At 36.2% G+C, this 25,794-nt stretch overlaps 5 protein-coding genes across 10 annotated transcripts in view; 3 read left to right on the top strand and 2 right to left on the bottom strand.

Moving 5' to 3' along the window:
* Positions 1–1,531: 1,531 nt before the first annotated feature.
* Positions 1,532–3,553, bottom strand: LOC108557330. Of its 2 annotated transcripts, XM_017913806.1 has the most exons (5): positions 2,813–3,553; positions 2,666–2,743; positions 2,496–2,567; positions 2,011–2,082; positions 1,532–1,916 (listed from the first exon to the last, which is right to left on the bottom strand). In XM_017913806.1, the coding sequence occupies exons 1-5, from the start codon at positions 3,453–3,455 to the stop codon at positions 1,807–1,809; spliced, it is 975 nt and encodes a 324-aa protein (XP_017769295.1). In that variant the 5' UTR covers positions 3,456–3,553; the 3' UTR covers positions 1,532–1,806. The 2 variants fall into 2 exon arrangements, with proteins under 2 accessions (XP_017769295.1, XP_017769297.1); XM_017913808.1 differs by lacking the exon at positions 2,496–2,567 and having other exon boundaries at positions 1,536–1,916.
* Positions 3,554–3,687: 134 nt separating this feature from the next.
* On the top strand, positions 3,688–7,240 carry LOC108557327. The gene is made up of 8 exons (XM_017913801.1): positions 3,688–4,076; positions 4,132–4,296; positions 4,354–4,798; positions 5,146–6,057; positions 6,109–6,260; positions 6,312–6,473; positions 6,523–6,845; positions 7,100–7,240. The coding sequence occupies exons 2-8, from the start codon at positions 4,194–4,196 to the stop codon at positions 7,238–7,240; spliced, it is 2,238 nt and encodes a 745-aa protein (XP_017769290.1). The 5' UTR covers positions 3,688–4,076; positions 4,132–4,193.
* On the bottom strand, positions 7,085–11,145 carry LOC108557328 (zinc finger MYM-type protein 3-like). 2 transcript variants are annotated; one of them, XM_017913803.1, is made up of 11 exons: positions 10,977–11,145; positions 10,558–10,905; positions 10,248–10,503; positions 9,520–10,193; positions 9,330–9,465; positions 8,602–9,276; positions 8,403–8,551; positions 8,137–8,347; positions 7,961–8,086; positions 7,787–7,908; positions 7,085–7,703 (listed from the first exon to the last, which is right to left on the bottom strand). In XM_017913803.1, the coding sequence occupies exons 1-11, from the start codon at positions 10,980–10,982 to the stop codon at positions 7,293–7,295; spliced, it is 3,114 nt and encodes a 1,037-aa protein (XP_017769292.1). In that variant the 5' UTR covers positions 10,983–11,145; the 3' UTR covers positions 7,085–7,292. The 2 variants fall into 2 exon arrangements, with proteins under 2 accessions (XP_017769292.1, XP_017769291.1); XM_017913802.1 differs by having other exon boundaries at positions 9,330–10,193.
* Positions 11,146–11,466: 321 nt separating this feature from the next.
* LOC108557329 (double-stranded RNA-binding protein Staufen homolog 2) lies at positions 11,467–17,399 on the top strand. 2 transcript variants are annotated; one of them, XM_017913805.1, is made up of 9 exons: positions 11,467–11,661; positions 11,952–12,033; positions 14,749–15,427; positions 15,495–15,621; positions 15,685–16,487; positions 16,549–16,707; positions 16,759–16,983; positions 17,045–17,169; positions 17,267–17,399. In XM_017913805.1, exons 2-9 carry the CDS (start codon positions 11,978–11,980, stop codon positions 17,313–17,315), a joined length of 2,223 nt encoding a protein of 740 aa, XP_017769294.1. In that variant the 5' UTR covers positions 11,467–11,661; positions 11,952–11,977; the 3' UTR covers positions 17,316–17,399. The 2 variants fall into 2 exon arrangements, with proteins under 2 accessions (XP_017769294.1, XP_017769293.1); XM_017913804.1 differs by having other exon boundaries at positions 15,495–16,487.
* Positions 17,400–19,340: 1,941 nt separating this feature from the next.
* The window catches only part of LOC108557332 (transcription factor EC), a 33,535-nt gene continuing 27,081 nt past the window's right edge, over positions 19,341–25,794 (top strand). The window contains exons 1-3 of one of the 3 annotated variants that reach the window (XM_017913812.1): positions 19,341–19,897; positions 24,707–24,905; positions 24,966–25,208. In XM_017913812.1, coding sequence (XP_017769301.1) covers positions 19,740–19,897; positions 24,707–24,905; positions 24,966–25,208 — 600 coding nt within the window. In that variant the 5' untranslated portion in view covers positions 19,341–19,739. Of the gene's footprint in view, positions 19,898–22,224; positions 22,652–24,706; positions 24,906–24,965; positions 25,209–25,794 lie in introns of those variants that run through there. The other 2 variants (XM_017913811.1, XM_017913813.1) reach the window with 2 other exon arrangements.

Here is a 25,794-nt window from a genome sequence, read left to right as displayed (position 1 = left end):
AATAAAATATAATCAAAACATTTTAATTAATCCAGACATTTATATACATGTTTTCTGTCCTATTTGTGTCGTCCCCATTTGGTGCTTATCGACTCACGCATTTTATTTAATCTAATGTTTATTTGAATTATTTATCAGATTTTATAGTACAATATTTATGATGATCTGGACAATATATAGAAATGTTCATCCCAATATAATATGTAGATAATCTTATGATAATTTAAATTTTATTATTTCGTCTATCAACAAATTACATATATCTATACTCGTAATTGAGTATTGAGTTCACTTATATTTGATTGATATTGGAACAAAGCGTCACGTGAAAAGTGATTTTTTTTGGTATCGAAGCGCATTATAATTGTGTCAGTGTTTCACGTGTGTTGCAATAAAGCGCATTCCTTAGCAACAAAATGAAAGATTTGATTATTTGTCTCTCAGTAAAAACATAATTCATCGAGTGCAAGCGAAAACAAATTTGGAGAAACAATGGTTGACACTATTGATTTATGAGTTTATGATTAAAAGAAAACTTATGTTTGTTATTTATATTTATTACTAATATTGATTGACAAACATCGGATAGTAGGGACAGCACTATTTACATCGCACTCTTCACAATATTTAATCTGTCAATTATTAATTTGTCAATAGTTTATATTGGCAATACTGCATTTTTTAATGAAATAATCGTCGAGACTATTGATTTATGAGGTAATGATTAAAAGAAAAATTATGTTTGTTATTTATATTTATTATTATTATTGATGGACAAATATCGGATTAGTGCGGACAGCACTAATTAACTCGTACTTTTAACAATATATAATCTGTCAATTATTCGTTTGATTAACTAATCAATATTTAATGTTGGCAATACTACTACAAATATTCAAATACAGCAAGACCTCGTTTAGCGCATCCTAAGTTCCTAGAAGACAAGTACTAAAAGAAATAGCGTTAAACATATTTTTAGTTTTGAACATTTTTAGGCTTCGAGTACATCACGATATATCGAATCAGCGTTAAGTGTTAGCAAAATAGTCAACAATTTAAACAATTCATAAATTAAAATGATTATGTAAATGAAGTCAAATCTTTGTAATAAGTATCAGTTTATTAAAAAAATATATATATAAATTGTACATTAAAAATAAGTAGTATTAAAGAATTGCTAATGGATATCGAAAAAGTCGCTTAAACGTAGACAATCCAAATTTTGGATAACATGACAAATATGTTTATTTTTCCTCATTTCACAAGAGCTTTAAATAAAATGTTAAATAGCGGAAACAAAACACAAACAAGACGAGGCGCGTGGCCTTGTTTGACTGATTTCGAATCGATACTTCATGATTTATTTAGGAATCCGCGAAAGTTCGGAATATGTTTTGCAAATAAATCAAGAGACATAATATTTCCGCGTCGCACGTGGGAGCAAGAATCAAATAAATTTGAATTTTATTAACATCACAAACTATTCACGCGTCGCTTTTTTTTCTGTTCCTAAATGTTCGCGCGCGTGTTTTTTTTTTAATTTTGGATAACAATAATACGTTCATAAATATTAATGTTTCTTTTACAGGAATCGAAAATTCCTTGTACGTTTCCGGCGCTACATTACAAGTTTTCAATATAAAAGTCAAGTTTAATATGATCCAGACTAATGGTGATTAGTCCGCATAAAACGCAAGATAATCTTAGTTTTATTTTTACTACTAGAAATGGATCAGGTCAAGTTGATGGGAGTTTTTTTTTCGCTCTAGAAACCAACGAAAGTGCTCATTATCCGATTACGTAAAATTATGCACGTACAAACGGTATTTGGGTGTAGACAACCAACCGTACGGCGTTTGAATTTGAATAGCGTGCGGTCAACTGAGCGAACACACTGCAGCGCTTCGGAGCACAACCTGCCCAAAGATTAGATAAAGTTTCAGGTTTTTTTTTTCCTATTACGATGCCTGAGGCAAGAAATACAATAATTAATGCAGTCGCACGACTCACCTGTACGAAGAATCGGTCTAGGCGTTGTAGAAATTATTTTTTGGGAGTTAAAAGTTTGAGCGGCAGTGTTTTCTGAAAAATTCAAAACTATTAGGAATTGTATTCGTGGCAGGTGCACGTTACAAATCGCCACGTCATTATAATAAGTTTAAAAATGTAAACAAATGCTTTTACTAAAACTGGCGTGATTTCACCTGAAACGAATTTTAGGAAGCTGGTGCGATCTAATTTGTTTAAGTGTAAACTAAGGATGTATGTCGTCCTTGTCCTTTATTTTTTGGAAGAAGAATAATTTCAACAATTTCTAAGCTGTGGCCATTTCAAGTTACTGTTTACCCAGGAAATTGCCAAAGCTCAGGAACAGTTGCAAATTTGACGACGATGATGATGATGATGATTTTCCACAGAACACCTACGTTGCATTACGTTCTATTGCTTTTTATTTCACGATCTAAACAATCGGTGGATTTCAGGAGGTTACTGACCTGATCTAATAATAGGATGGTAATTTGAAGACAGTACTGGAGCATTCATAAAAACTAGTTGAGTTGCACTATCTGCAAAATAAGTTTCGTTTAGGATAGGCTATGTTAGTAAACGAACTAGAAACAGTTAGTAGTAGTCTTTAAAGCTATAGTATAAATTTCGAGCTTACTGTGAAGTAGAGCCACTGGTTGTGTAATATTGTGCATTCCTTGCTGAGCGTTGATGTCCATAAGAGGATCGAAAATAACTACGAAAGGATGTATATAGTTTTTTTGTGTTTTATAAGTTAGGCGGTGTTGGGAGTTTAGCAACTTACAAGTCTCTTGTTCCATCTGCTTTTTGATTATTTCTAATTCTTTACGTTTGATGAATTTGCCACGAAAGTATTCGTAACCATCTTTAGGTGCATATTCCGAATTGTCCACGTAATCGTGACAGATCCAGCGGCCTCTTCGGAAGGGGTGTATACTTTCTACTTTGACTACTTGGAAGCGACCTATGAACCGACCTGGAGATGGAATATGTGAGGTGGATGAGGAAGAGGAAGTTATTATTTTTATTGGACTGGAAGCTGCGTTGGAAGAGGTCGGTTCTTGAGGTGCTTCATCGCTAGCAGTCATGACGGCGTTCACGCATCTTTTCAGGATGATCTCCTCGCAAGCACAGTAGTCGACGTCCTCGGTATACTGTGAATATGAAGTATCCTCAGAGAATGATGGAGTTTCGATGTCGGTCTGCCTGGAGAACTCTTCGCTATCATCTGGCGAATCGCACGTGGCTGCATCAGCTCGTGTACTAACACCTGTTACCACGAACGATGCAGATGACACCGTCTTTTTAGTATGCGGTGGGGGCAGATTTGATGGCCTGTGATTAGCATCCGTCTCTCCTCCAATCCGTATCGTTTCACTTGTAGTCCTCTGGATAACCCTATTATTGTTGTGCCTCCGACGCGGCATATTCCCATACGCGAAATCAGACCAAATTTATTGAACAATGAGGCACTACCGGTGTAAACGATCTGTCAGCCGAACACATTTCACGGAGGTGTTGAGGTAGTATTAAAGCGTACAAATGCGGGATTTTCCGGCCACATATCCGCAGGACTGGCTGGCAAAATAAATTGATTTTTATCCTGCCGCTCTGCGCCTACGCTACTGTCAAGGACGCATACTGGCGACAAAACTACCCTTACGACACAAGATCGGAATTGGGATCCGGATCAGGATATTATCCTCTACTTTCAGCGCTGCAAACCCTTGACATACCAAATCATACTTCTACCAACTCTATCCATGCGTAATGTTTGATCAGCTTATTTTTTTTTATTTATGACCACCAAATCTCTACATACACACAACAACCGACTGACTTCAAACATTCTTTACAGATTGAAGGCTAACTAATGGAATTTAATCCTAATTTAAGTGCGCAATATTTAACTATAATTAACGTTCTTTCCTACTTGTAGCAATCCACTACTTAATGAAGCTGAATCAATTTTATGAAAAGCCTACGCTCGTAAACAGCTCATAATATACGTTACAAGATGCCGCAAACAAACTCTAAAACAATAACTGGTAGCTAATCTGTAATTGTTTAAACAAGATTTTATCTAAATCTTCTTAACGAAAGCAAACTAGAAATGTGCCTCATAAATTTTACCGAATTCAGTAGCTGGTGGTTAAGTGAATAACATGGACGAAAAGTCGGTGGAAACGGAAGAGCCCAAAAGGGGTTTCTTCTCGGTTAACAAAAAACTGATCATGCTGAAGTTAACGCTCTTCTTTCTGTACGGCGGTATGTATCAAAGTAAAACATTGGTAATACAAATGTTAATAATTAAAATTATTTTAGCCAATTCCTCCTTAATGCCCTACTTGACAATTCACATGCAAAGCATTGGTCTCACAGTTCGACAAATCAGTATAATATATCTAACCCTTCCATTAACCACCTTCCTTACACCACCAATAACAGGTTTTCTAGTGGACAAATTTGGGCAATACAAGCCAGTAGTCATAATTTCATTTCTAATGACTGCCCTTGTCCATCATGCTCTGTTCATAATACCCCATCAGGAGATTCCAGGGACAGAACCGGAAGCTTACGTGATGCGTCATTCCAGGGATCACGTAGAAGTTTGGTGGAGTCCATGCCCAAGCAGAGAATGCACCGACGAAGAAGAAATTAACGTCGTCCTTGGCGAGTGCTTCGATCATTGCCTCCTAAAGCCGAGGAATCAGACCACCGCAAACGCTTCTATGCACTTAGCGAATCAGGATGGGTTTAGGAAGGAAGGGTAAAGTTCATTTCATTGCTCCATCCTCCCCCTCAATTACGGCACAGCGCTTACGCAATTACGCTCAATTGACGTTTATAAATAAATCCGGGACGACAAGTTCAAATCCATTGCAGGCAATTTAAGGCAATTGCCTTATCCTTTCTGCATAATAACTGACCGGTGTTTCAAATTGCTAATTTCCCCATTAAAACATGGCGAGCACAATGTGATTTTTTTTTTGCGTGTCACTTTTAATATCAATTCCGAACCCTCCAAAGCAAATAAGATAATCATAATCCCGTTCGCCTCGTCAAACATTGAGTGCTCTAAGCTCATTGTAAACACTCGATTGCTTAATGTTACAGGCCGGGCGTTTTGTTCGTTCTTGATATGCATCCAGATTTGGGAGATCCTGTCGAAGTGCTAGGAATCGAGCTAGAGTCTAAGGAAGATGATACTGCCATAGAGTTTAAGGTGCGCTTCACAGAGAAGCTATTAACACAGGCGGGTGTTAATTTCACTGAATTAGATAACAGCGACTTGAGATGTGGTGGTATTGTCCTACGCCACAACAACACGGGGGATTGGGCTGGAGATTGTATTGTACAGAAATGTAAATTCCATCAGGGCGGACCAGAAATTTGTCCACCAGATTTTAAAGAGACTGATAACAAGACTTACTGGATTTACTTCGTTTTGAGATTTGTTGGAAGTATTATGATGACTGCTGGTGTTACAATTATGGATCCGATTGCATTAACTATGATTGAGAAATACGGCGGTGATTTTGGCCGTGAGAAATTATTTTCCAGCATGGGCATGGCTTTGTTCTCACCAATTACCGGAGTATTAATTGATTACAGCAGTAAATATTTGGGATATACGAATTATTCCCCAGCTTTCTTCACATACGATGTATTGATGGTAATTTCGGCAATTGCTGTTTATTTGATGCCGTTAGGCAGCAAGCTTCCTGCAGACAATATTTTCAAAGACATGATTAATATCTTCAAAATGCCGAATGTTATTATTTTCATTATATTTATGTTCCTGCTTGGTAATCCTTGGGGTTTCATAGAGAATTACCTGTTCTTATACCTTAAGGATTTAGGTGCTCCAAATGCACTTTTAGGAGTTACTGTTACCGTCGGAACTTTAAGTTCTATGCCATTTTTGTACGGAGCGGAGAAGATAACCAAGAAAATCGGGCACGTTAATATTATAATTATAGCATTCTTCGCACATTCAGCAAGGTTAATGGGATACTCATTCATAGAGTAGGTGATACTAGTTTTGTGCATTTTAGACGTATTAATATGATGTTTTAGGAGCGCCTGGTGGTGCTTCCCGTTCGAAGCAATGGAGTCTCTCTCGGTGCATCTTATGTGGGTTGCTGCAGCTACATATTGCGCGGTCATAGCTCCTAAAGGACTTTTAGCAACTCTCATAGGTGTGATAGGAATGGCTCACTTTAGTATAGGTAAGTGCAATATCACATGAATAAATGAGTAATAGTACAGTGATTCTTTAGGGAGAGGTAGCGGTAGTTTCATAGGTGGTAGATTAATCGGAGAATATGGTATCCGTGAGGCATTCAGACTTATGGGTACAGCCTCTGTAGTATTTGGTGTAGCGTACGCCGTTCTCCACATGTGCTGGCTTAGAAAAATTGAAATAATCTATCAGGAAGAAGGTAATTAATTTAATTGTCGCTTTAGAAAACGAACAAGTGTAATGTTTAGATATGATCGACGAAGTGAAGCCTGAACCTGAGCCAAAGACTCGTGATCAAGGTACGATGGTCAGCTTCGAGCGGTTGAGCTTGATCATTGAATACAATCAAGTTGGGTCATTGACCTCATTGGGTCGTTTCGTAAATAAAATGGACGGTGAGGTGTTGAAGCGCGCTCGCCGAGGCAGCGATAGTTTCGGGATGTTCAAAAGATCCCGTGGCAGCGCTTCCAAAGTGGATCTGCTTAAATCTGCAACCGAAGTTAATCATTCCAGGAATTCATTCAAAACCTCAGCAGGTCAATTGAGTAGACAAAATGGAAGTAGTACAAAGGTAATATTTGTTTTTAAAATCATTTATTTGTATAATGTATATAAACAAACAAGAATTGTATGAAATAAATTTAACAAAAAGTATTTTTTGTTTGATCGAGAAACATCGAAAAATCAAATTTTGTATAAAATTGATATAAAAATAATATAACTATGAAATGAATATTCAATAATCAATGATAAAGCAAAAAAATAAATCAGTAATTCAATTAACTACAACTAAATTAAAAATTAATAGGATATACTTTATTTCAGATGATGATTGATGGTAGGACATCAAGTGCACCAAGGCTAGCGTCTCAAAAGAGCTCAAGTTTAAGTCCAATTCAAGCCAAAGAATTGGAAAAATTAATACCAGATGAAGCAGAAGAATTAATTTATGATAATGAGAAGTAGTAAAATAATTAAGCAAACTGTAATGATACTAAGCAAAGCAATGAATGATTGATTAATGAGTAAGCAAAGCAACGTTAATTTCCTTTACCATTCTAACCCTGTGAAGCATCTTTTCCAACGCCGGTTTATCTAAAGCCATCGTAGAGTACCAGACAGGACTATCTGGAACACACGATCTTTCAGGTAGTAAATAAAATACATCATTTCTAGTTTTCACGCTCTCTGGACACTTCGAAAGGTAGAATTCGTAAAGTTTTACAGGACACCTAAGCGGATTTAGTTCGTTTTCCTGCTGTTCGTATACCTTTTTCTTCCTCAAGTTACTTTCTAACGACCTTTGAGGTGGATAAAATCGTAGCAGTACATTTCTGGAACCGGTCTGCTTCGCGGTTGGTTGGTTCGGATGTCTCTTCCAATGTTTCATTATGTGGGAGAACGACAATTGCATGTGTTCATCGACCGACTGAAACCAATGATAAATATGCAAGTAATTTTGCTATGATGTCAATTGCTCCTGAAAATCATGTTTATTAGTGCAAAACATACTGTTAAGTTGAAGTATTTTGTGTTGAAGAACATCAAAGTACTTAAAAGCACGTGCGGAGAGTGAGCACCGAGTTGTTTACTTTCCCAAAGGTGCTCTTCCTCGACCCTAGTCACTATGTAATCTGTAAATTGCGTAATTAAATAGTTTGTGAAATGAGCGTTGGAGTAATTTACGTGAATCATTATAGATGACCGTGAATTTTCTGCATATATCGTTCAAACATTCGGTGAATTTCTCGTAGTAGGAATCACAAAATATGTTATCGATTCGACCATTTTCGTATAAGAATTGTTGAATACCTGTAATTCTTCCAATTAAAAAAATGCGGTTTAGGCGTTTATAGTATTACCTAAGCACAAATAGTATATGGTATCAGGGGCGTATTCAGCACCGTTGGGTTTGCGAACCTCGTTCACGAATAAGCATAGGGAATAATTCAATTCATCAGCTGTAAGTTGGAGCAGTTCCGTTTTGAAGAGCTTCAATCGTTGCGAAGATCTTTCTAGATCGATGTTTTTAGTGGTAACCCATTGCTTCCAAGCGTTCACTCCGAATGTGTACTACAAAACAAAAAATGTACACGATCCCTCGCTAAGACTAAAACAACCTTCATACCTTAAGACACATGTTAGCATCTGGCTTCTCAATAGGTTCCAATGGTAAATCTTGTATTGTAGGCAACGGTGGATTAACTTTCTTAGGTTTACGTGGGTGGTTTTGTCGTAAGCGAGTATTTCTTCGTGGAATTACTGGTACAACAATATCTGGACAAATTTATACGTATATAAAAAGATTACGAAAAACACATAATTACCACTAGGTCCTGGCTCGTGATGCGTTGGTACTATCTTGCTGGCCTTTAGTTCACCTTCCAAGTCGATCGGTGTATTGTCAAAGTCAGTAGCCATTTTTAACGCGATTTGCAACATATCCTCGTTAAAAGCATCGCCCTCAGAACTGTAACTCACTTCTGGTAGATTTTCCTCTGTATCACTATCAGGTTCATTATAAGGATCTTTTTTCTCTGCTATAAGCTCAGCCATCATCAATAATTCAGCCTCATAAGGATCCGTCGGTCCTTTAACATAATCTACTTTAGCCTCTTTAAGGATGTTGGCCGCTGTAGATTTTGTTAAAGGAATTAATACTGGACAAGGTATGAATAAAGGAAAAGGAATAGGTTTTAGTATTGGAGCTTTCCAGGCCCACATAGGGGAAGGAATGTAGATAGGTGTTATTATTGGTGAAATCTTGTTTTCGTTTCCAGGAATATCCGTTTGGCATGAAACATGAACGACATTAAATTTCATAGAAGTAGACTTCGTGCATTTTGATGGGCTAACAGAAGTCGCAACGTTTCTTATATCTGGATAATCCGCTTGTCTGACAATAACAATCTTCTTGATTGTCGCTTCTACAGGTGTTTTGTTTTTCGCCGACGGTGCCAGCGAGCAGACATTGGTTATAACCGGGAGTGTTCCTTTATTCGCTAAAATTATATTTATATTTCAAGTTCACTTCAAATCTGTTCGATCATATTACCTTTAGGACGACCTCGCGTTGCCTTCTTCGTAGGTGGCCTTGCTTGTAGAGATGTTTGATACATGCTGATGCAATGATTTGAGCAGAATGTGTAAGTAACTCCATTTCCACATTTCACGTCGTAAATTCCTACATCCTTAAAGCAGAAATGACACGAGGACCCTTTATTTATAATGGAATCGGCACTGACCTTCAGCAAGTTCATACAATGGAGAGAACATGAGAAAATGTTTATACCGAGAAAATTATTTTTCTGTATCATATCGAAGTTGTACTTTTTTACTTTGCACCAAACGCAGGGCATTACCCTTCTATGTGTTATTATGTAAATGTGTTGGCATGTCTCTGAACAAAAGTAGTGTATACTGTTGTCATAATACAGAGCATTACTCTCTAAGTATTGTTGTAGCACATACTTACAACAGGTATGACATTTCTTAGGAGAGTCACAATTTTGTATAAATTTGAATACTGTAAAGCATTCCGTCGAACAGAAATAAAACATAGATCGGTGGTAGTCAAATTCGATTTTGATTGATTTATCATTCAATTTGCAAACATAGCAAACTACTTCATTTGAATTAATCAAAAATGGCGTCTTCTTGGGATTTTGTAGAAATTCAAACATACCTTTACAAACTTCACTGCAAAAATATTTATTTCCAATATTCGTATTCAGGTCTTTCAGACCTCTTTGGCAGTAAGAGCATATACGTATTTTCTTTTTCTTAGCTTCTAAGCACGTACCGCTGCAGAATTGCTTGACTATGCAACCAAATCGGACCGAATATTTACCCATTTGTCCGAATGCGACTGGTGCTCTGCATTCGGCGCATACGGTGCTAAGTTTCTTTTGATATCTATCTGTAATTTGTTAAACTGTTAAAAGTGAATATTCTAAATTAACATATTACTTACATAGACAATGCTCTTTGCAAAAATCCATGGCTTCCCATGATAACACGCCAGGTACATTTAGCAGCTTGGCAGCACATTGTTTGCATTGCCTTACATACTTATAATTGGAGTCAATTTGAACAGGACAATAGAATTTGGTAAAGTATTCCTTGACACTGACAACCACTCCAGTGGTTTGTAATTGGTTTAGGCATTGGTCATGGCATATATAAGATCTTTCTTCACATGACCTACAACTATATTTAACTACTTTGGACTGAAACATTAAAATCAATTAGATTAAACACCAATTGCCAGGAGAGCTAGCTACATTATTACAAATCATACAGAGTTGCTTCATTTCTGTATTTTGAACTTCCACATAGTATACATTGCGTTGTTGCTCTTCCAATAGCTCTAAATCAATGTGGACAATCTCAGGAACTGTGGGTTTATTGGGCACTCTTCTAACTTTTACAGTTTTGATCAAACTGACTTCAGGTGATACCTGCACAACTGACTCAATGGCAAATGGATTATTAGTGTTGTGGGTTTTAAATTCATCTGGAGTGTTCATTTCTGAGGTAACATGATCAAAAATCTGCCTTGATGTAGAAGGCATGTCTCTCCTATTTCTGCCAGTGTCCCTTCTGGAGTACATTGCTTTCTGGCGATTTAACTGAAATTTAATTTATATATTAAATATAATTAACATACCACATTGAGGTTATGTTTATAATCAAAACTTACAGACATGTTGCCTAATTATTATTGTATTTGTGGAACAAATTTACTTATTCCATTATAATATTAATATTTGAATTCAGTTCTTGTTTTTGGCATTACCATTGGGCATTACAGAATAGGCGGCATTTCGTTTGATACTAAACAATACTAAACGAAATATTATCATTGGATCATTGTTAACATAATAGGTACCAACTTAAATGTTGTTTGGAAGCAGTTGGAAGCACTGTTTGGAACTCAAAAAAAAATTGTGACTAAGTTCTTACTAGACTTTGCTGACCATTGATGACTCGATTATTCAATGCGAAGACGATTTTATTATTTCAAAGGTGGTATATTTGATGCAAACAATGGATTTGAATGGATTCTTAGAAAATAATCTATAAAAGGTGGAGCCGGTATTTCGAAGGTTATGGTTATGGCTATGGGTGTTCCTATGTACACGAAGAGGGGGCGCTAACAGACCCTTTGCCTGTGCAAGTGGTGGCAACATTGCTGTCGCAAAGGCGGCGTTGCTTGTGGCCGGAGAGCACAGCAAGTAAAATATGGCTGCATGCTAGCTGCTATTTTTCTTTATTGTTTGCCAACGTATTTGAAAGATTTAGTAGTGGTGTTTGATAAAGTCAGTTACAGGAAACCAAAGTGTGGAGAGTGTAAAGTACAAATATCAACAAGGATTCCACCTTCGGTAAGATCTTCAGCTCGTACATTGATATTAAGGGACGGGGGAGAAAATCATTTAACCGGCCTGCACCTCCCTTAATAATTAACTCCCGGCTAAACTGCAAAGTTCCGAAAAATAATCAAAATAACAGCAACCCTCCAAAACAATACGTCCTCATCCAAGACAATAAAATCAAGATCCGAAGATTTCCTGATCAATACTAAATCCGAGATTATTTCATCACATCATCTGTACATTTGAGTGTCTCAAGAGCAGACCCCCAAGAAAAATTCGCTAACCTTCTTACATTTCAGATTAAATTATATAAATTAGTTATAATATGATGCGACATCCAGAGCACCATCATGTTCCTCCCACAGCAATGCAAAGAAATAGGCAAGTTTTTAGATAAACAAAAGTCACTAATTTTTATTTAGTATTATGTTTATTTTCATTTTATTTCTGCATGGTTTTTCTGTAATATCTTCACCAATTTATGTGCTATTCTTTTCACTCTTTACCCAACCAACTTTGGTATTCATAATATTCACCTGGTACTAACAATAATGTTATTTATAAAAGAACATGTAATATCAAAGAAATTTAGACTTGTGGTAATTCCGTTATTTTAAATTACTTATTTGCATAGTCAGCGATCTTTTGTTTCTTTCTTTTTTTTTAATGGTCGAAATAAGTAGCACTTCTGACAGTATTCGGGTCGACCTAGCGCGGGGTCGCTGCTAATTTCAATCAAGCATAATACCTGTCAAATCCATTTTCACTTTGTTAATTATGTATATATCTTTGCTTCTGCTTATTAACTTTTTCTCTTCTTTCAATTTAAAGACCTCTTGGAAATAAAAGAGCAAAATTCTATAAAAATATATTTGGTTAATTGAAACCAATCGATTTAAAGCTAATTATTGCGAATTTAATTCACGTTCTTTGGTGATATATTAGCTTTGACATAACTCGAAACGGATACACGTAGAACCGACAGTGTTAACAACCTAAATTCGATTCATACATTTTGATTGCTGGATGAAATCAAGTATGTGTGTGAGCAATTCGGGATTAAACTAACCGGGAAGCTGAGTTTAGCAGCTACAACACTTAATTATCTAGTTCCGGAGAATTTATACCCATTCGTGTTTTTAATTGGAACACATTGCGTTACTTATAAAATTAGTTCTAACCTTATATTAACACTATGTATGTAATACATCAATATTAATTTTAAGGCAATAATCGTTAAATTACAGTGATTTCTTTACATTTTTAGAATACAAATAACGGTAAAATTTCACTCAAAACAAATGGAAACGAAATAACTGTTTATTTTTAAAAGCTTTATTTGACTTTATTTAATCTCATTGCAATTGAATTAATTTGGTTTAAAGTTCTTGGAAGCTTTATTAAAATTGGTGTGATATACCTGAAACCTAGTGCCTTTTTTTCCCGCCATCACTGCAAACTTGGTATACAATTCCGGTCCTTCCGCAAACTGGTATGTGTCATTCATTCATTCCTCTTGTATAAATTCTTTGGAAAAGATTTTTATTAACAGAATAGAATTAAATTATTCATGTTTTGGAAATTGTTAATATCGGTTAAAGAAGAAAGTTATGTATGTTTTTTATAAATATAAATTTCTGTATTTGTTTACTGCGAAGTTAAAAATACGTGTACTATAAGTCTTAATAAGAATCAGCCGAGTATTTCATAATGGGGAAATCTCGAAAGGCAGCGGGAATAGCCGAAGTTGAGGTTTAGGATGAATCATGCTTGGAACTTCAAGTCCTAGGTTAAAGACATTCTTGTTGTGTTCGATGAAAATGTTAATATTAGGAATGCGGCAATAGAGGAAGTGCCAAAAAGTTGTTTTCACAGCGCACGTAAGGGACTAGTTTTTTTGGCATTGCTTTTAAAAGCATTACTATTAAGATTTATGTGCAAACAAATGCAATTATTATACTTTCATCTTTTTTTTCTCTCAAATAATAACAATCTACTTAATATATAAATAAATCTTTGTTTAATTTTTGGATATAATTCCTAACTCTTCAGTGGTATCAAATCATCTTTGCTTTTGTTCGTTCTTTGTAAGCTTATTGGTCCTGTATCTTAACTTACTAACAACTATGTGACTTGAGAGTATCATTATTAGTTATTCATGTCTGGGAAATGTCTGTACATGTGACGAAGCGGGAATCAATTAATGATTAGATGAAACAAACAAAAACATGAACCATTTTGCTTTATAGTTTCGAATGGAAACCAAAATCACATGGTGTAGGTTGAAGGCTTTTAATATTCAGATGTGATATTTTTCTTTCTCAAATGCCACTTACACTCAACCCCCCTCCCAGCTGTTCGGTAAGTTATCAACATATTTCTTTTAAATAAGATCTTAAATTGCGGTTGATTCAGAGCGGACAACTCGAATTATTTATAGATTTCACGTAATCGAACGACGCGCGCGCTATTGATTTTCTGCCGCTTCATTAACACTTTCACTGTTTACCCTTAACACGCATACCCCAAAAAAACTTCAGAAATTTATCATTTATCCAATGCAAAGATTGCTTTGCGTTGCTTAATGCATAATAATAGCGTTATTATTTTAAGATGTTTCTTGGGTGTACGTCATAATACATCAATAAGTTGCTAGACATATGCTCACAGTTCTTGCGCTGTATTTTGTATTTGAATATTCAACAATGTGATTTCTATACATATTTGTGATTTTTGTTAAGAAACTATTTTTTTTTGCTTTGAGCTTATTTATGTTCTATATACATCCTGATCTCATAGATTATTTATGAACTGTATTAATTATTATCTTTTAAAAAAGTACAGTTAATTGTTAGAATGGTATAAAAATAAATGATTGAAAATGGATAAATTAATAAAGATATTATGGGTTGGGTTAACAACGATTGATTTGAAGTGCAATATAATCGTTTAATATTGATGTAGGTTGTGGTTAAATAAAAGAAAAAAATAGGAATGCAGTCTGCAGAAGAAATTGGTATTGAAGGTGGAGAGAGTATGTAGCGTAGAGAAAATGTCGATTGAATGGTGTAATTAATATTGTTGATTTTGATGTAGAATGAACATGCAACAAATGGGTCCTCCGCCGCAGAGGATGCTGATGACTGTACCAGGTGGTCCACATGCCGGTGTTCTCGTGTCTATGCCGTCGGGTCCGACCCTGGTGAACACGATAACACCGATACAACAGTTTGCAAACTCAAAGTCAAACATTAATAATCCAGTATCGCAAGTATATTATGATCCAATTTCAAATGAGGCTACGGAACTGTCAGTGGAACAAATACAACAAATACAACATCAGCCATCTCAACTCGCAAATACCACTACTTCTTCAACCGTGCCCAACTTGGCAAACATGAAAGAGAAAACACCAATGTGTTTAGTAAACGAACTAGCTAGATACAATAAGATCCAGCACCAGTATAGATTGACCGGCGAACAGGGACCGGCTCATAAGAAGATATTTACAGTCACATTGAAGTTAGGCGAAGAGGAGTACGAAGCTGAGGGGGCCAGTATTAAGAAGGCACAACATTCGGCGGCGGCTTTGGCTCTGGAGAAAACACAGTTTAGACGACCGCCGCCAAAGACGAACAGGATCTTGAGGACCGGTGGAATCCGTGGCAATTCCACCGGTATGGTCACACCGACTGTAGAATTAAATGCACTCGCGATGAAACGGGGCGAACGCACGGTATACATCGTAGAGAACGGCGCTGCACCACCAGCCCAGGTTAGTACTTCAGTAAACCCATGAACGAGCTTAGTCTAATTTCGTAATGTTATATATCTTTCCGTAGGGCTATATATTACCGAACGCGTATTACGGTCGCCAAAATATCTATCAACCGCCTGGACAGCCACGTTACAACAGCTTTGAAACAAGAAGAAACATGCGCGGCCAGTATCAGTATGATCGCCATCATGGTCAGTATAAACCAGGTTATCAACAAAACAACGGTGAAATGTGTACGGTTCGTTTAAGAGTAGGTGAACGCGAATATCCAGGTTCAGGGTGTACGATTCAAGCGGCCCGTCATGATGCCGCCACAAAAGCTATCGATGAAATAAAGAAACTTAAAAGCGAAGAGGCCGCAGCCGAGAACGAGGAGACCACCAAAGACCAAGATCAAGACTCAAGCCTTTCGGACATTAACACGGAACTCAAGTCACCTATATCCCTGGTACACGAAATCGCCTTGAAGCGACATCTGAATGTCAGCTTTGAGGTGAAGAGTGAAAATGGACCCCCTCACATGAAGGTATTCGTCACACAGTGCAAAATAGGGGACTGCTCTGTAGAGGGCGAGGGCAACGGCAAAAAGGTCTCGAAGAAACGTGCTGCAGAGGAGATGCTCAAGAAGCTGTCGCAGCTTCCGCCATTGCCAAACATGAACAACGTAACCCACCTAAAGCGCAAACGCGTCGCCACTAAGAAGAAAACAAGGAATCTCATCAAAGTCAACGCGGACAAGCCCAATGACTTTGTTGAAGATATTAACCCAATTTCTCGCCTAATTCAAATACAGCAAGCCAACAAGGAAAAAGAGCCGGTCTATGCAGTCGTGGAGGAACGCGGAGCTCCGCGCCGTCGAGAATTTGTCATACAGGCCTCTATCAATGGGTGCTCAGCGAACGGAGTCGGCCCCAACAAGAAGTATGCGAAGAGGAATGCAGCCCAAGCTCTTCTCACACTGATGGGCTACATCACCACATCTCCATCTCCTACAGGAGCCAGCAAACAACAATCGCAGCAGACGTCACCAACACAAACACAACAAGAAGCAAACAAGGTATTTCTAACTAATAAACCCTTATTACTGAAACAACAACACTAAAACGGTTTGAAAACAGTCCGAGAAGGAAACGGAACAAACAACGACAGCACAGCAAGCGGACAAACTTAGGAAAGTCACGTTCCTCGAGGAGAAACAAGAATCTCCACCAGTTGGAGGCAGCGGCGGCCGCCAACTGGTCCCTGGTCTTCTCCTTGTAGGGGACCAATCAGTACACGTAAATCGGTACATCTCTAATCATCCTAAAATTAATATCCATTCCTTACAGAACAACAAGTCGAAAGCAACGGCCGAGAACACCAACTACAGCTCGTCCGAAACGAAGAAATCAGTTCCCAAGGTAGCTCCGCCTCCACCACAGGGCGTACGTTCCAAAGATCAGCTATTGTATTTGGCGCAAATCATGGACATCCCAATACAGTTCTCCGACTTTCCGAAAGCGAATCACGAGATGTACCTCACATTGGTGTCATTAAGTACAACCCCACCTCAGGTAAGTTAATTAAACAAAATACATACTAAACAATCAATCAACAATCGTAATAAAATTACAGGTTTGTCATGGCGAAGGGCCAACAATCGAAGCTTCGCACGAGAAAGCCTCATTGGAAGCTTTGAACGTGCTGTCAGAAATGGGACTAGATAATATAGCGCCGAGCAAGGAGAACAATTCAGAAATGTAAAGTTCTTTCTATGTTTACATATCTTATAGCAAATTACTTTACATTTCAATCATTATCATCGGAACATATAATTGTAATTTCTTTTTGTCGCAGGCCGAAACCTCAGGTTGCTGGGTTGTCTCAGAACGGTAACAACAATTAGATCATTGCATTGCATCCTCGACTATATAAACTCACAAAAAAAATAAGAAAAAAAAGTGAACAAGAAAAATAAAACGAAAAAAAAGAAGAGATAAAGCGAAAACCGAGTAATTAAGTTATATTTCATTTGTTTGTTGGATTTAGAGAAAAGACGAAAAGAAAAGAGAGAAAAAAATCAAGAAAAGGAAAAAAGTCGTTTGTTTTTATTTGTAAATTATTGATTTTTGTTATGGTTATTTATTATATTATTTTTTGGCCATTCGGGCAATTGTAACTAAGAATTATTTATTATCATTACTCTATGTGATTTCATAACATTACCATGCAATGATATCATGTAACTTATATGTAATTCTTGTTATTTATTGCTTCATACGGGGAGGCGCACCGGTGCTGTATAACCGTGAACGTCTCCCCCTATTTCCGCGGTGACGCTTTAGGGCAAAAGCGCCACGTGGACTATAACTCTTATATAACACAGTAGTTCAGAATTGGTATTATCGTTATTGTATAGGGTGTTTCAAAAGCAAAACAAATATATGTATTAATGAACAAAAAATACTGATACAAAACTTCCCTCTGTGACTAGGGAGATTTCGTATTAAAGATTTAATAGAGTAATATATGGAAACGGAAGAGAAGTGAAGGAGATCACTTGGAAAGTATTAAATGAAAATGTAGTATTTTCGCAGCATTTTTCATATATAATTAATGTATGTGTATAAAAAAAAAGCGAACAATTCGTTGAGACATCCTGTATAAAAGAAGCAAAGAAATTATTTCTATTTATCTAAAAAAAATAATAATATCGAAATGTAAGTGGACGAAGAGATCATCATTATACAGACTTTACTGTCCGCATTGTTTAATTTTAATAGTAGTTTTTTGTTTGTTTGTTTTGTTTCCTATTGTTTTGGTTTATTTATATTAGCAATCGCAATTCTGACCTGCTGAAATTGTATCCTCATTGATTTCAGTATTTCAAAGGCTTCGTATTTATTTTTACTAGTATTCCATGCTAAAAGAAAATCATATTGATCCTTAACATTGTACAATATATATATATTATTTTTTGTTAATGTATTTTATTTATATGACTATATATATATATCTACATGTGAAGAAACTAAATGGAAACAAATAATTTGATGTACGTATAATTGCCACATTTGAAATTGAAATCAATAAAAGAAATTATAAAATTAATAATTCCTATTCTTTATTATCTTTCCTTCTCAAATTGGTAGGTAAACAGGTAAATCATGGCTCCCTTCATATATCAGAATTTTTCAGCGGCGACTAAAGTCTATCAAGCGAATCGATGTTTGTTTGCGTCTGCTTGTCCTATTTGATGTAATTATTGGTGAATAATAGATTAAAGCGTTTGGAGATGTTAAGAGAAGATTGCTTGAGCGTGTTCGATATACGTGCGTCTATCTCAGAACGAACTTTATGTTAATACATCAGAATTTTCGTGACGCCCCTGTAGTATATACAAAGCGCACAGTTTAGGGACTCCTAGATTAGAAGATATACAATCATGATAATTTATGTTTTTACTCTGACTCTTATATACTTGGCAAGTATATAAGTGTATTTGCAAGTAGTCGTGATAAAATTATGAAGAATAGCAACGGTAGCAGTTTGGTTGAATATTTTGATTAAAGGAAATTGATTTAATGGTAGAAATTATTCTTAATTTGTTTAAGAAAGTTAAACTAATTTTTGTAAGGTGTTGAAATGCTTTTGAATATTTGGGTGTGCATTTATGTAAGGAAAGCTGTGATCTTATAAAGTGGTTGAGCTTCAGTCAATTTAGGTGTTATTGAAGTACCCTTAGAGAGTTGTTGAACTATTTAGCTTATCTAATATAGTTAGCTTGGGTCAAACAAACGCAATTTCGTTCTTGTTGAGATATGATATTTTTGCTTCAGTTAGGCAACTTTGTTAGCTAATGAAGCGGCGGTGGAATTTTAAAATAAGTTGAGGCGTCTGCGAGGGATAAAAGGTCGAGTTAGTAGAGTGCGCAAAGGCCGCGCGGACGTTTCCATTGTGTCCAATTGGCGAGCGGCAAATTCTTTTATTATTTATTTAGCTTTTGGAGAGCGCGCGCGAAAACAATAATCCATGAATCGGCGCGCGATCGTCGTCCAAAAGCAACCAAAACCATACCAAAAGCCGACTGAACGCCACATATTCGTCTCGTAATTGCCGAGAGCGACCCGCGGTTTCTTGTCGCTACATCTCACTAAGAAAAACACAAATAAATAAAAGAAAAGGAATCTGTATACACGAAGAAAAAGAGAACAACAATTATAACAACATTTCCATCTGCTTTCCTCAACTTCTGGGATTACCAAATGCGCCAAAGTACGTGACCTTCCGCAGTAGTGCACCAGGACCTCACTCAACGCAACCTTCCGAGATGACAGAATCAGGAATCGACTTGGGTTTTGACCTGTCGGCCTTCATGACCGACGACGCGGATCTCCAGAACCTGCTAGATTTTGATGATCTTCTGGGGACACCGAAAAACCAGGAGTTCTATGAGCTAAAGTCCAAAACCATGCCGGTCACCGAGAGGTAACTTCACACGCCTCCCCCACAACAAATAACAATACAAATAATGTACAAAAAAAAAACGAGTTACAAAACCAACATAATGTTTTGGTCGATCACATGACACGTACAAATGTGCATTTTTTATCATTTGCGGAAACGCCGATCATTCTGTTACCAATTGCTCGCAGCAGCCGATACAGATTGGCTTATGTAATCGGAGCGCAGTGCGCGCACCATGAGTAACGCTCAGGGATTTCCCCTGTCCGTGATTTGCCCCTTCGGATGCGCGCAATTCTTCAATGACGCAAGTTCTTCAATAACCAGTTTCATAAAACTTTTTCATCAAAAAAAAAATATACTAATAAATAAAACAATCGGATACTTTGTAGCTCAACATGTATACATTATTAATTGTTCGTTGAAATCTCGATTCCAGTTTTCGAAGAAAACATTTGCATTTAAATAATTCCCATTTCAATGTTTTAATGTTTTGTAGACGTAACTTTTATTTAACGTCTATATTTTTTTATATACTACCCTTGTACTTGCATCCGTGTTTCGATCTCAGCGTCTCGCAATTATCCTATTAAAATGAAGTAACTTTAAAATAGGACAATTATTGTATGTCATTATCACCATATTCTTGGCAGCGGTTGGTTTGTTTGCTTTAAATTTTTTTTTGCTCTCTTATTATATTTTTTTTTGTCGGGAATTTTGGACCTCTTCCACCGAGCATCATCGATTCGATGATTATTTCCAATTATAGTTTGCGTTTGTTTATTATTATACTGCGAATGTTTGCGTAATAGGTGGTTGTAGTGTTGATGTAGTTTCTTTGTTTCGGAATGCCGCGGGCCTTGGGAATACCTGTCTACTAAGTAGAGAACCAGAATAGAAGCGCCAAGTTCTAGGCTATCTCACGGTATTTGGGAATCGACGATCAATTATTATCCTAACAATAATTGATATATACGAGATGGACCACAAATTAAAAAAAAAATACTTTGACCAGTGATTTTCAAGTTGTGTTAATATTCATGCTCAATGATGCAAATTCCTACGTTATGTATGGTAATTACATCAAGAAAAACTTGTTAATTGCATAATAAAAAAAAACTGGTCATTAATTGGAAATTAATGATTTCGAAGGATAACTTTTTTTACCAAATTTTGTATTAAATTTACAAAACTTTATTATACTTAATTGTTTAATTTACTTACATAGAATTTTGAAGATTTATTCTACATTGATTAATTCAATTTGCATGTGATTACAAATGACATTATTATTTAAAATTATATAATATATAAAGGTTAAAAGTCTTCTTACAGACATTGTATTTATTTTTTACTGTATTTAAACAATTCAACTTATAATTATTTTTCCAGTTGAAACTATAGTGAATAAGCAAGCAGATAATTGGAATATATTTTCCTTTGTTACGCTCAGTGACTCATATTACTTTCTTCGTGTTTTTTTTTACTGATAATATTTTGTTAACTATTTGCAATGCTCTAAGCCACAGAGGAAATTACGAAATGATATATATTATCAAAGATATTTGAATGAATAATTTATTAAAAAAAAACTCTCATTATTCATTAATTGTTATATTTTGTTCATGTTCTATGTACATTTATAATTCATATTTTATGTAATTTCTGTTTAAAAACATAATTAATCTTTGACAGAAAGTAAAAAATAAGAATTTTCGAAGAACTGAAATATATTCAATTTAGTGAATATAGTAAATTAAAATTGATATAAAATTCTTTCTATTTTTTTTATATAACTGAAAAATTTAAGTCTAAAATTAATTTTGCAATTGTATTTTTGTCGATTCAATTATATGTTAATAGGTGTTGGGTATTGAATTTGGCAAGTTTTGTTGTATGAAAAGTTCCTTTGAACTTCTGAGCGTTTGCTTTTGCAATTTGGAAAGTTCACGTTGATGGATGGATGGAAAATGCATTCTCTGGGGCCTAGTCCATCGCGAAACTGGCAATCGTCATGCTTTTGATGTGGCGTCTGCAATGTGAAATATCGAGTATACAGACAGCCTTACTCAATGTTCACAGCGTTCGAGACTTAATTACAAATGCACTTATGACAGTTTCCTAGTTCTGATTAAACTCGGGTTAACCATTGGTAGTACAATGAACCTATCCAAATAGAAAAATTGAATCGAAAATGTATTAGAAAAAAAAAGTAGCATCTGTGCGTGTGGAATATCTAAATTTAAAATAGTATACAAATATAATATCTTTACGAAATGAAAAAAAAAAAGCACAGACGCATGGGCGCAAAACTAAAAATACTTGTCTGTGAATCACGACTTGCGAACTATTCAGAGGATGTTTCTGTAATTTACGTGTAATCGGTTTAGCGTCGGTACAATCGATTTTGGTAATGAATTCCAAAAATAGGAGGAAGAGCATGAAGCAGATAATAAGTGCGAGAGTAGAATGGGCGAAAATTATTAGACATTGGCACCGGTCCGGAAATAGATCAGTCCTTCGAGTGGGTTCGCAGACGGCGTAGGCGAAATTACAAGCAGGCCCTAAATCAAACCCGCGAATGTGAATGTGAAGGAAGAGAAACAGATTGATGATGGCAGCGATATCTTCACAGCCGATGAGGAACCTTAGAGTCCAGCTGGGCATTGATGAGGATCTCAGGATGATCCTTGAGATGGACCCGAGCATCGTAGATCTGGAAGGGCTACCGTGCGTGCCTACGCCCAAAGTCACCGGACTACCCCCAAAAGCTGGCGGGTAGGTGTCTGTATGTGTTTTCCCACGGACGTTGTAATGTTTTCTTGCCAGCAACCCGCGAATGCGGTTGCATTATCAGGTGATTCATAGAATCGTCAGCTGACGATTAAAGGAATTAGGAATTTGTTATCAATTTTGGCATGACAAAGGATGAAAAGTTGCGGCAATATTAAACTTCTATTATCGTCAGCTGTGTTTACCATGGACGGGGTTCATCGTTTTGCGGGCGTCGATAAGAAGATCAGGATGAAGAATAACGAGAAGATAACTTATACGCGCTGGAAGAGAAGAAAGGCTTCAACTTTGAACCGAATCAATCGAATCGGATTCCGATCAATTACCGTTTTCATCGTAGCATCAAACCAGATACACACGTAGACAAAAACACAACCGAGAATTTTGCGCAGCTTGAAATCCCCAAACCTAAAAATAAGCCCAACCTAGGTCCTTTGCCAATAATTTATCGCGTGGAGCAATACTTGGCAATTGCACGTCGAACGTGACAAAATCCATAAAGGCACATTTTGCGGTATTTTCTCTACGCTCAACGAGTGCAACTTTTCTTCTATACTTCATTTTCATTATTATTATTATTATTTATTTTTTTTGGAGCGCCTTAATGCTTTAGCAAACACTCCGATTTACGACATTAAAATATTTGGTGGCATTGTAATCATCGTTGTTGACGCATCGAGTAATGTTTAATTAACAGACCATATAAAATGCTCTAATACGAAGTGTCCACAGATCGCTTTAAGTCTTGACTAAAACTTTCTCGCAACTAGAGAGCCAAGGTTCTAGAAGCAAAAATGATGTACTGTTACTACTTAAAAAAAATATAAATATAATAGATGTATAGAATTGATCTTGGATCCACCCGCACCGGCGTTGTCTCATCTAATTTTAGACATTGCTTTTGTTGCTCTGCTCTGTGGGCAGATCGACATGGCAACGTAATTGTAATAAAATACCGGTTTTCGCTAACCGTTCGTTAATTAGTTACATTAAGGCGGTCATATTTGTTAATATCATTGGCACATACTAAAAATACGCTCGAACTGTGTTCCATCAAATTTTATACGATTGATTCCATTTGTACAAGATCACTAAGTTGCGAATATTTTCTTTTTGTTTGCGATATTTTTAGATAGGGGAAAAAAACGAAAAATGTACACAGTAGTAATGATGGCAGATTCCTATGGTTATCATATGGTGTAATATTTGTCTTCCTATTTCGATGCATCACAGAGATCATTCACATACGTGCAAATCGCATATGCCAACCGACATCAACCACTATAATCACGTTAATTCCATTTATAATGTACTGAAGATAAGCGGATGTTTAATGTCTCGCGTACGTCAAGTTCACTAACTGATACTACATACATGTACTTTTCATTTCACTGGATACACATTCTATTTATTAGCATACACTTATATCTCGTGTATAGACTCGATATAAGCATATCGATAAAATGGAGACACTGTCTTAAACAAATATTAAATAAAAGCTATTAATTTTGATTAAGTATATATATTCATTATAATTTTATTTATTTTTTGTATGAAATTCGACTTACGACTATTTCGAGTTAAATTAAAGGTTTAAATGTTTGAAAAATATAATAATTACTATTTACATTTTGTTATAATCAAACAACACAATGTATTTAAGATGAGCAATCAATCAAGTTGTATTGGGCAATGTGAATCAAAAATTTGACATTTCCAAATACCTGTTTTGGATTCAAAATAAATAACAAATTTATCGAAAAGAAACGAAAGGTTAAGCAATTTAGCAAAGAAAATTCGCAACTTTTGATCGTGTAAGAAAACTAGTTTTTAATGCAAAATTAATTTAACTTTGAAGTTTTTTTTTTATTTATTTAACTAATATTGTTACAAAATTAATTCTATTTTCAAACATATAATGATATATGTATCTATAGATGGAAATAAGTAAAATAAATAATAAATTTTCATGTAACTAAAGAAGACTAACAAACAAATGTCAAAAGTGGGATAAAGTTCTGATGGAAGTTTTGATTACAGCCCACCGAATTTGAAAACTGTCAATCCATTATCAAGGACTCAATTGAAACTGCAACTTATGAGGGAACAGGCTATGCAGGAGCAAGAACGTAAGCAGAATCAGGAGCGGATGGAGAAGAGTCAGCAACAAGAGCAGATGAGTTCTATGAGAGTGCCGCTGCATAACATCGCCGTGGAAGTCCCTCCGCAGGTGTTGCAAGTGAGTTGGGACCATCTGTTAAATTTTCTGAAGAAGAAATAAATCAAGTTCTGTTGCTAGGTGCAAACCAAACTGGAGAACCCGACCAGATACCATGTGATACAGAAGCAACGAAGCCAGGTCCGCCAGTATTTAAGCGAATCATTCCAGCAGCAGAGCAACTCCTTGCTACCACCTGGAGGAGGCTCGCTGGCAGCGGACTTCACACCTATAGGAAGCTTCAATTTCAATACCTCATCAAGTCCAAGCGAGGTTCATGCCATGTCTCCAGCACTTAGTTCAGCCGCTACAAGTACATCAGGGGTGAGTGTGATTTAGGCAACCAAACGCACAAGTTTCAAAACAAAGCGAAACTTTAATTTCAAGTTCCCCTTCTTTCCTCTTCTCTATTGTTGTTTAAAGCAGCAACAACATCAACAAAAGCGAAACTTTCCAAAAAACCCGAATGACACACATAAACTGCTAATGTAGACGGAGAGAGTGTGTCAGAAAAATTGATTGATATTTAAATTTCGCTCCGATATCGATACCAAATACTACCGAAAACTATTCTTCTAGAGCGCTAACACCGATTCCAGGATGATTTCGTCAAATCCTATTAAATTTAGCCTTTCCCATGGAAGTTCAAATCGGCTCGCCAATAAAGATTATTTAATCCTCTTTTGCATAATCCTTGATGGTTAATCGATTAATAGCGTCGTAAAGCTGCGAGTTATCAGTCAGACACGTTTATGAACGAAGAAATCGCTTGAAAAATATAAATTAATGCAGCATTTCCGTTCGAGCATAATGGGATTATTTTGCTCCTCCTCCATTAGAATCAGTTCTAATCTGGTTTGCAATTAATGCTAGTGTCAATATTTGTATAGATTTTGAGGTAATAATGGTC

Source organism: Nicrophorus vespilloides, unplaced genomic scaffold (assembly GCF_001412225.1).
Source record: "Nicrophorus vespilloides isolate i.1.1-1 unplaced genomic scaffold, Nicve_v1.0, whole genome shotgun sequence".
NCBI lineage: Eukaryota > Metazoa > Arthropoda > Insecta > Coleoptera > Silphidae > Nicrophorus > Nicrophorus vespilloides.
The sequence above is the reverse complement of the archived record's forward strand: the minus strand, read 5'-3'. Positions and strand labels throughout refer to the sequence as shown.

Bases quoted from the DNA above. Each gene is read 5' to 3' on its own strand.
- LOC108557330 (XM_017913806.1), bottom strand. From the start codon at position 3,455: ATGCCGCGTCGGAGGCACAACAATAATAGGGTTATCCAGAGGACTACA. The intron at 2,568-2,665 runs GTAAGCTCGAAA...CTTATTTTGCAG, and splicing joins ACCAGTGGCTCTACTTCACA to ATAGTGCAACTCAACTAGTT. The intron at 2,083-2,495 runs GTCAGTAACCTC...TGAATTTTTCAG, and splicing joins CCATCCTATTATTAGATCAG to AAAACACTGCCGCTCAAACT.
- LOC108557327 (XM_017913801.1), top strand. From the start codon at position 4,194: ATGGACGAAAAGTCGGTGGAAACGGAAGAGCCCAAAAGGGGTTTCTTC. The intron at 6,474-6,522 runs GTAATTAATTTA...TGTAATGTTTAG, and splicing joins AATAATCTATCAGGAAGAAG to ATATGATCGACGAAGTGAAG. The intron at 6,846-7,099 runs GTAATATTTGTT...ACTTTATTTCAG, and splicing joins AAAATGGAAGTAGTACAAAG to ATGATGATTGATGGTAGGAC.
- LOC108557328 (XM_017913802.1), bottom strand. The intron at 10,504-10,557 runs GTAGCTAGCTCT...TTAATGTTTCAG, and splicing joins TCTGTATGATTTGTAATAAT to TCCAAAGTAGTTAAATATAG. The intron at 8,087-8,136 runs GTAATACTATAA...GAAGAATTACAG, and splicing joins CATATACTATTTGTGCTTAG to GTATTCAACAATTCTTATAC.
- LOC108557329 (XM_017913804.1), top strand. From the start codon at position 11,978: ATGATGCGACATCCAGAGCACCATCATGTTCCTCCCACAGCAATGCAA. The intron at 16,488-16,548 runs GTATTTCTAACT...GTTTGAAAACAG, and splicing joins CACAACAAGAAGCAAACAAG to TCCGAGAAGGAAACGGAACA. The intron at 16,708-16,758 runs GTAAATCGGTAC...CATTCCTTACAG, and splicing joins TAGGGGACCAATCAGTACAC to AACAACAAGTCGAAAGCAAC.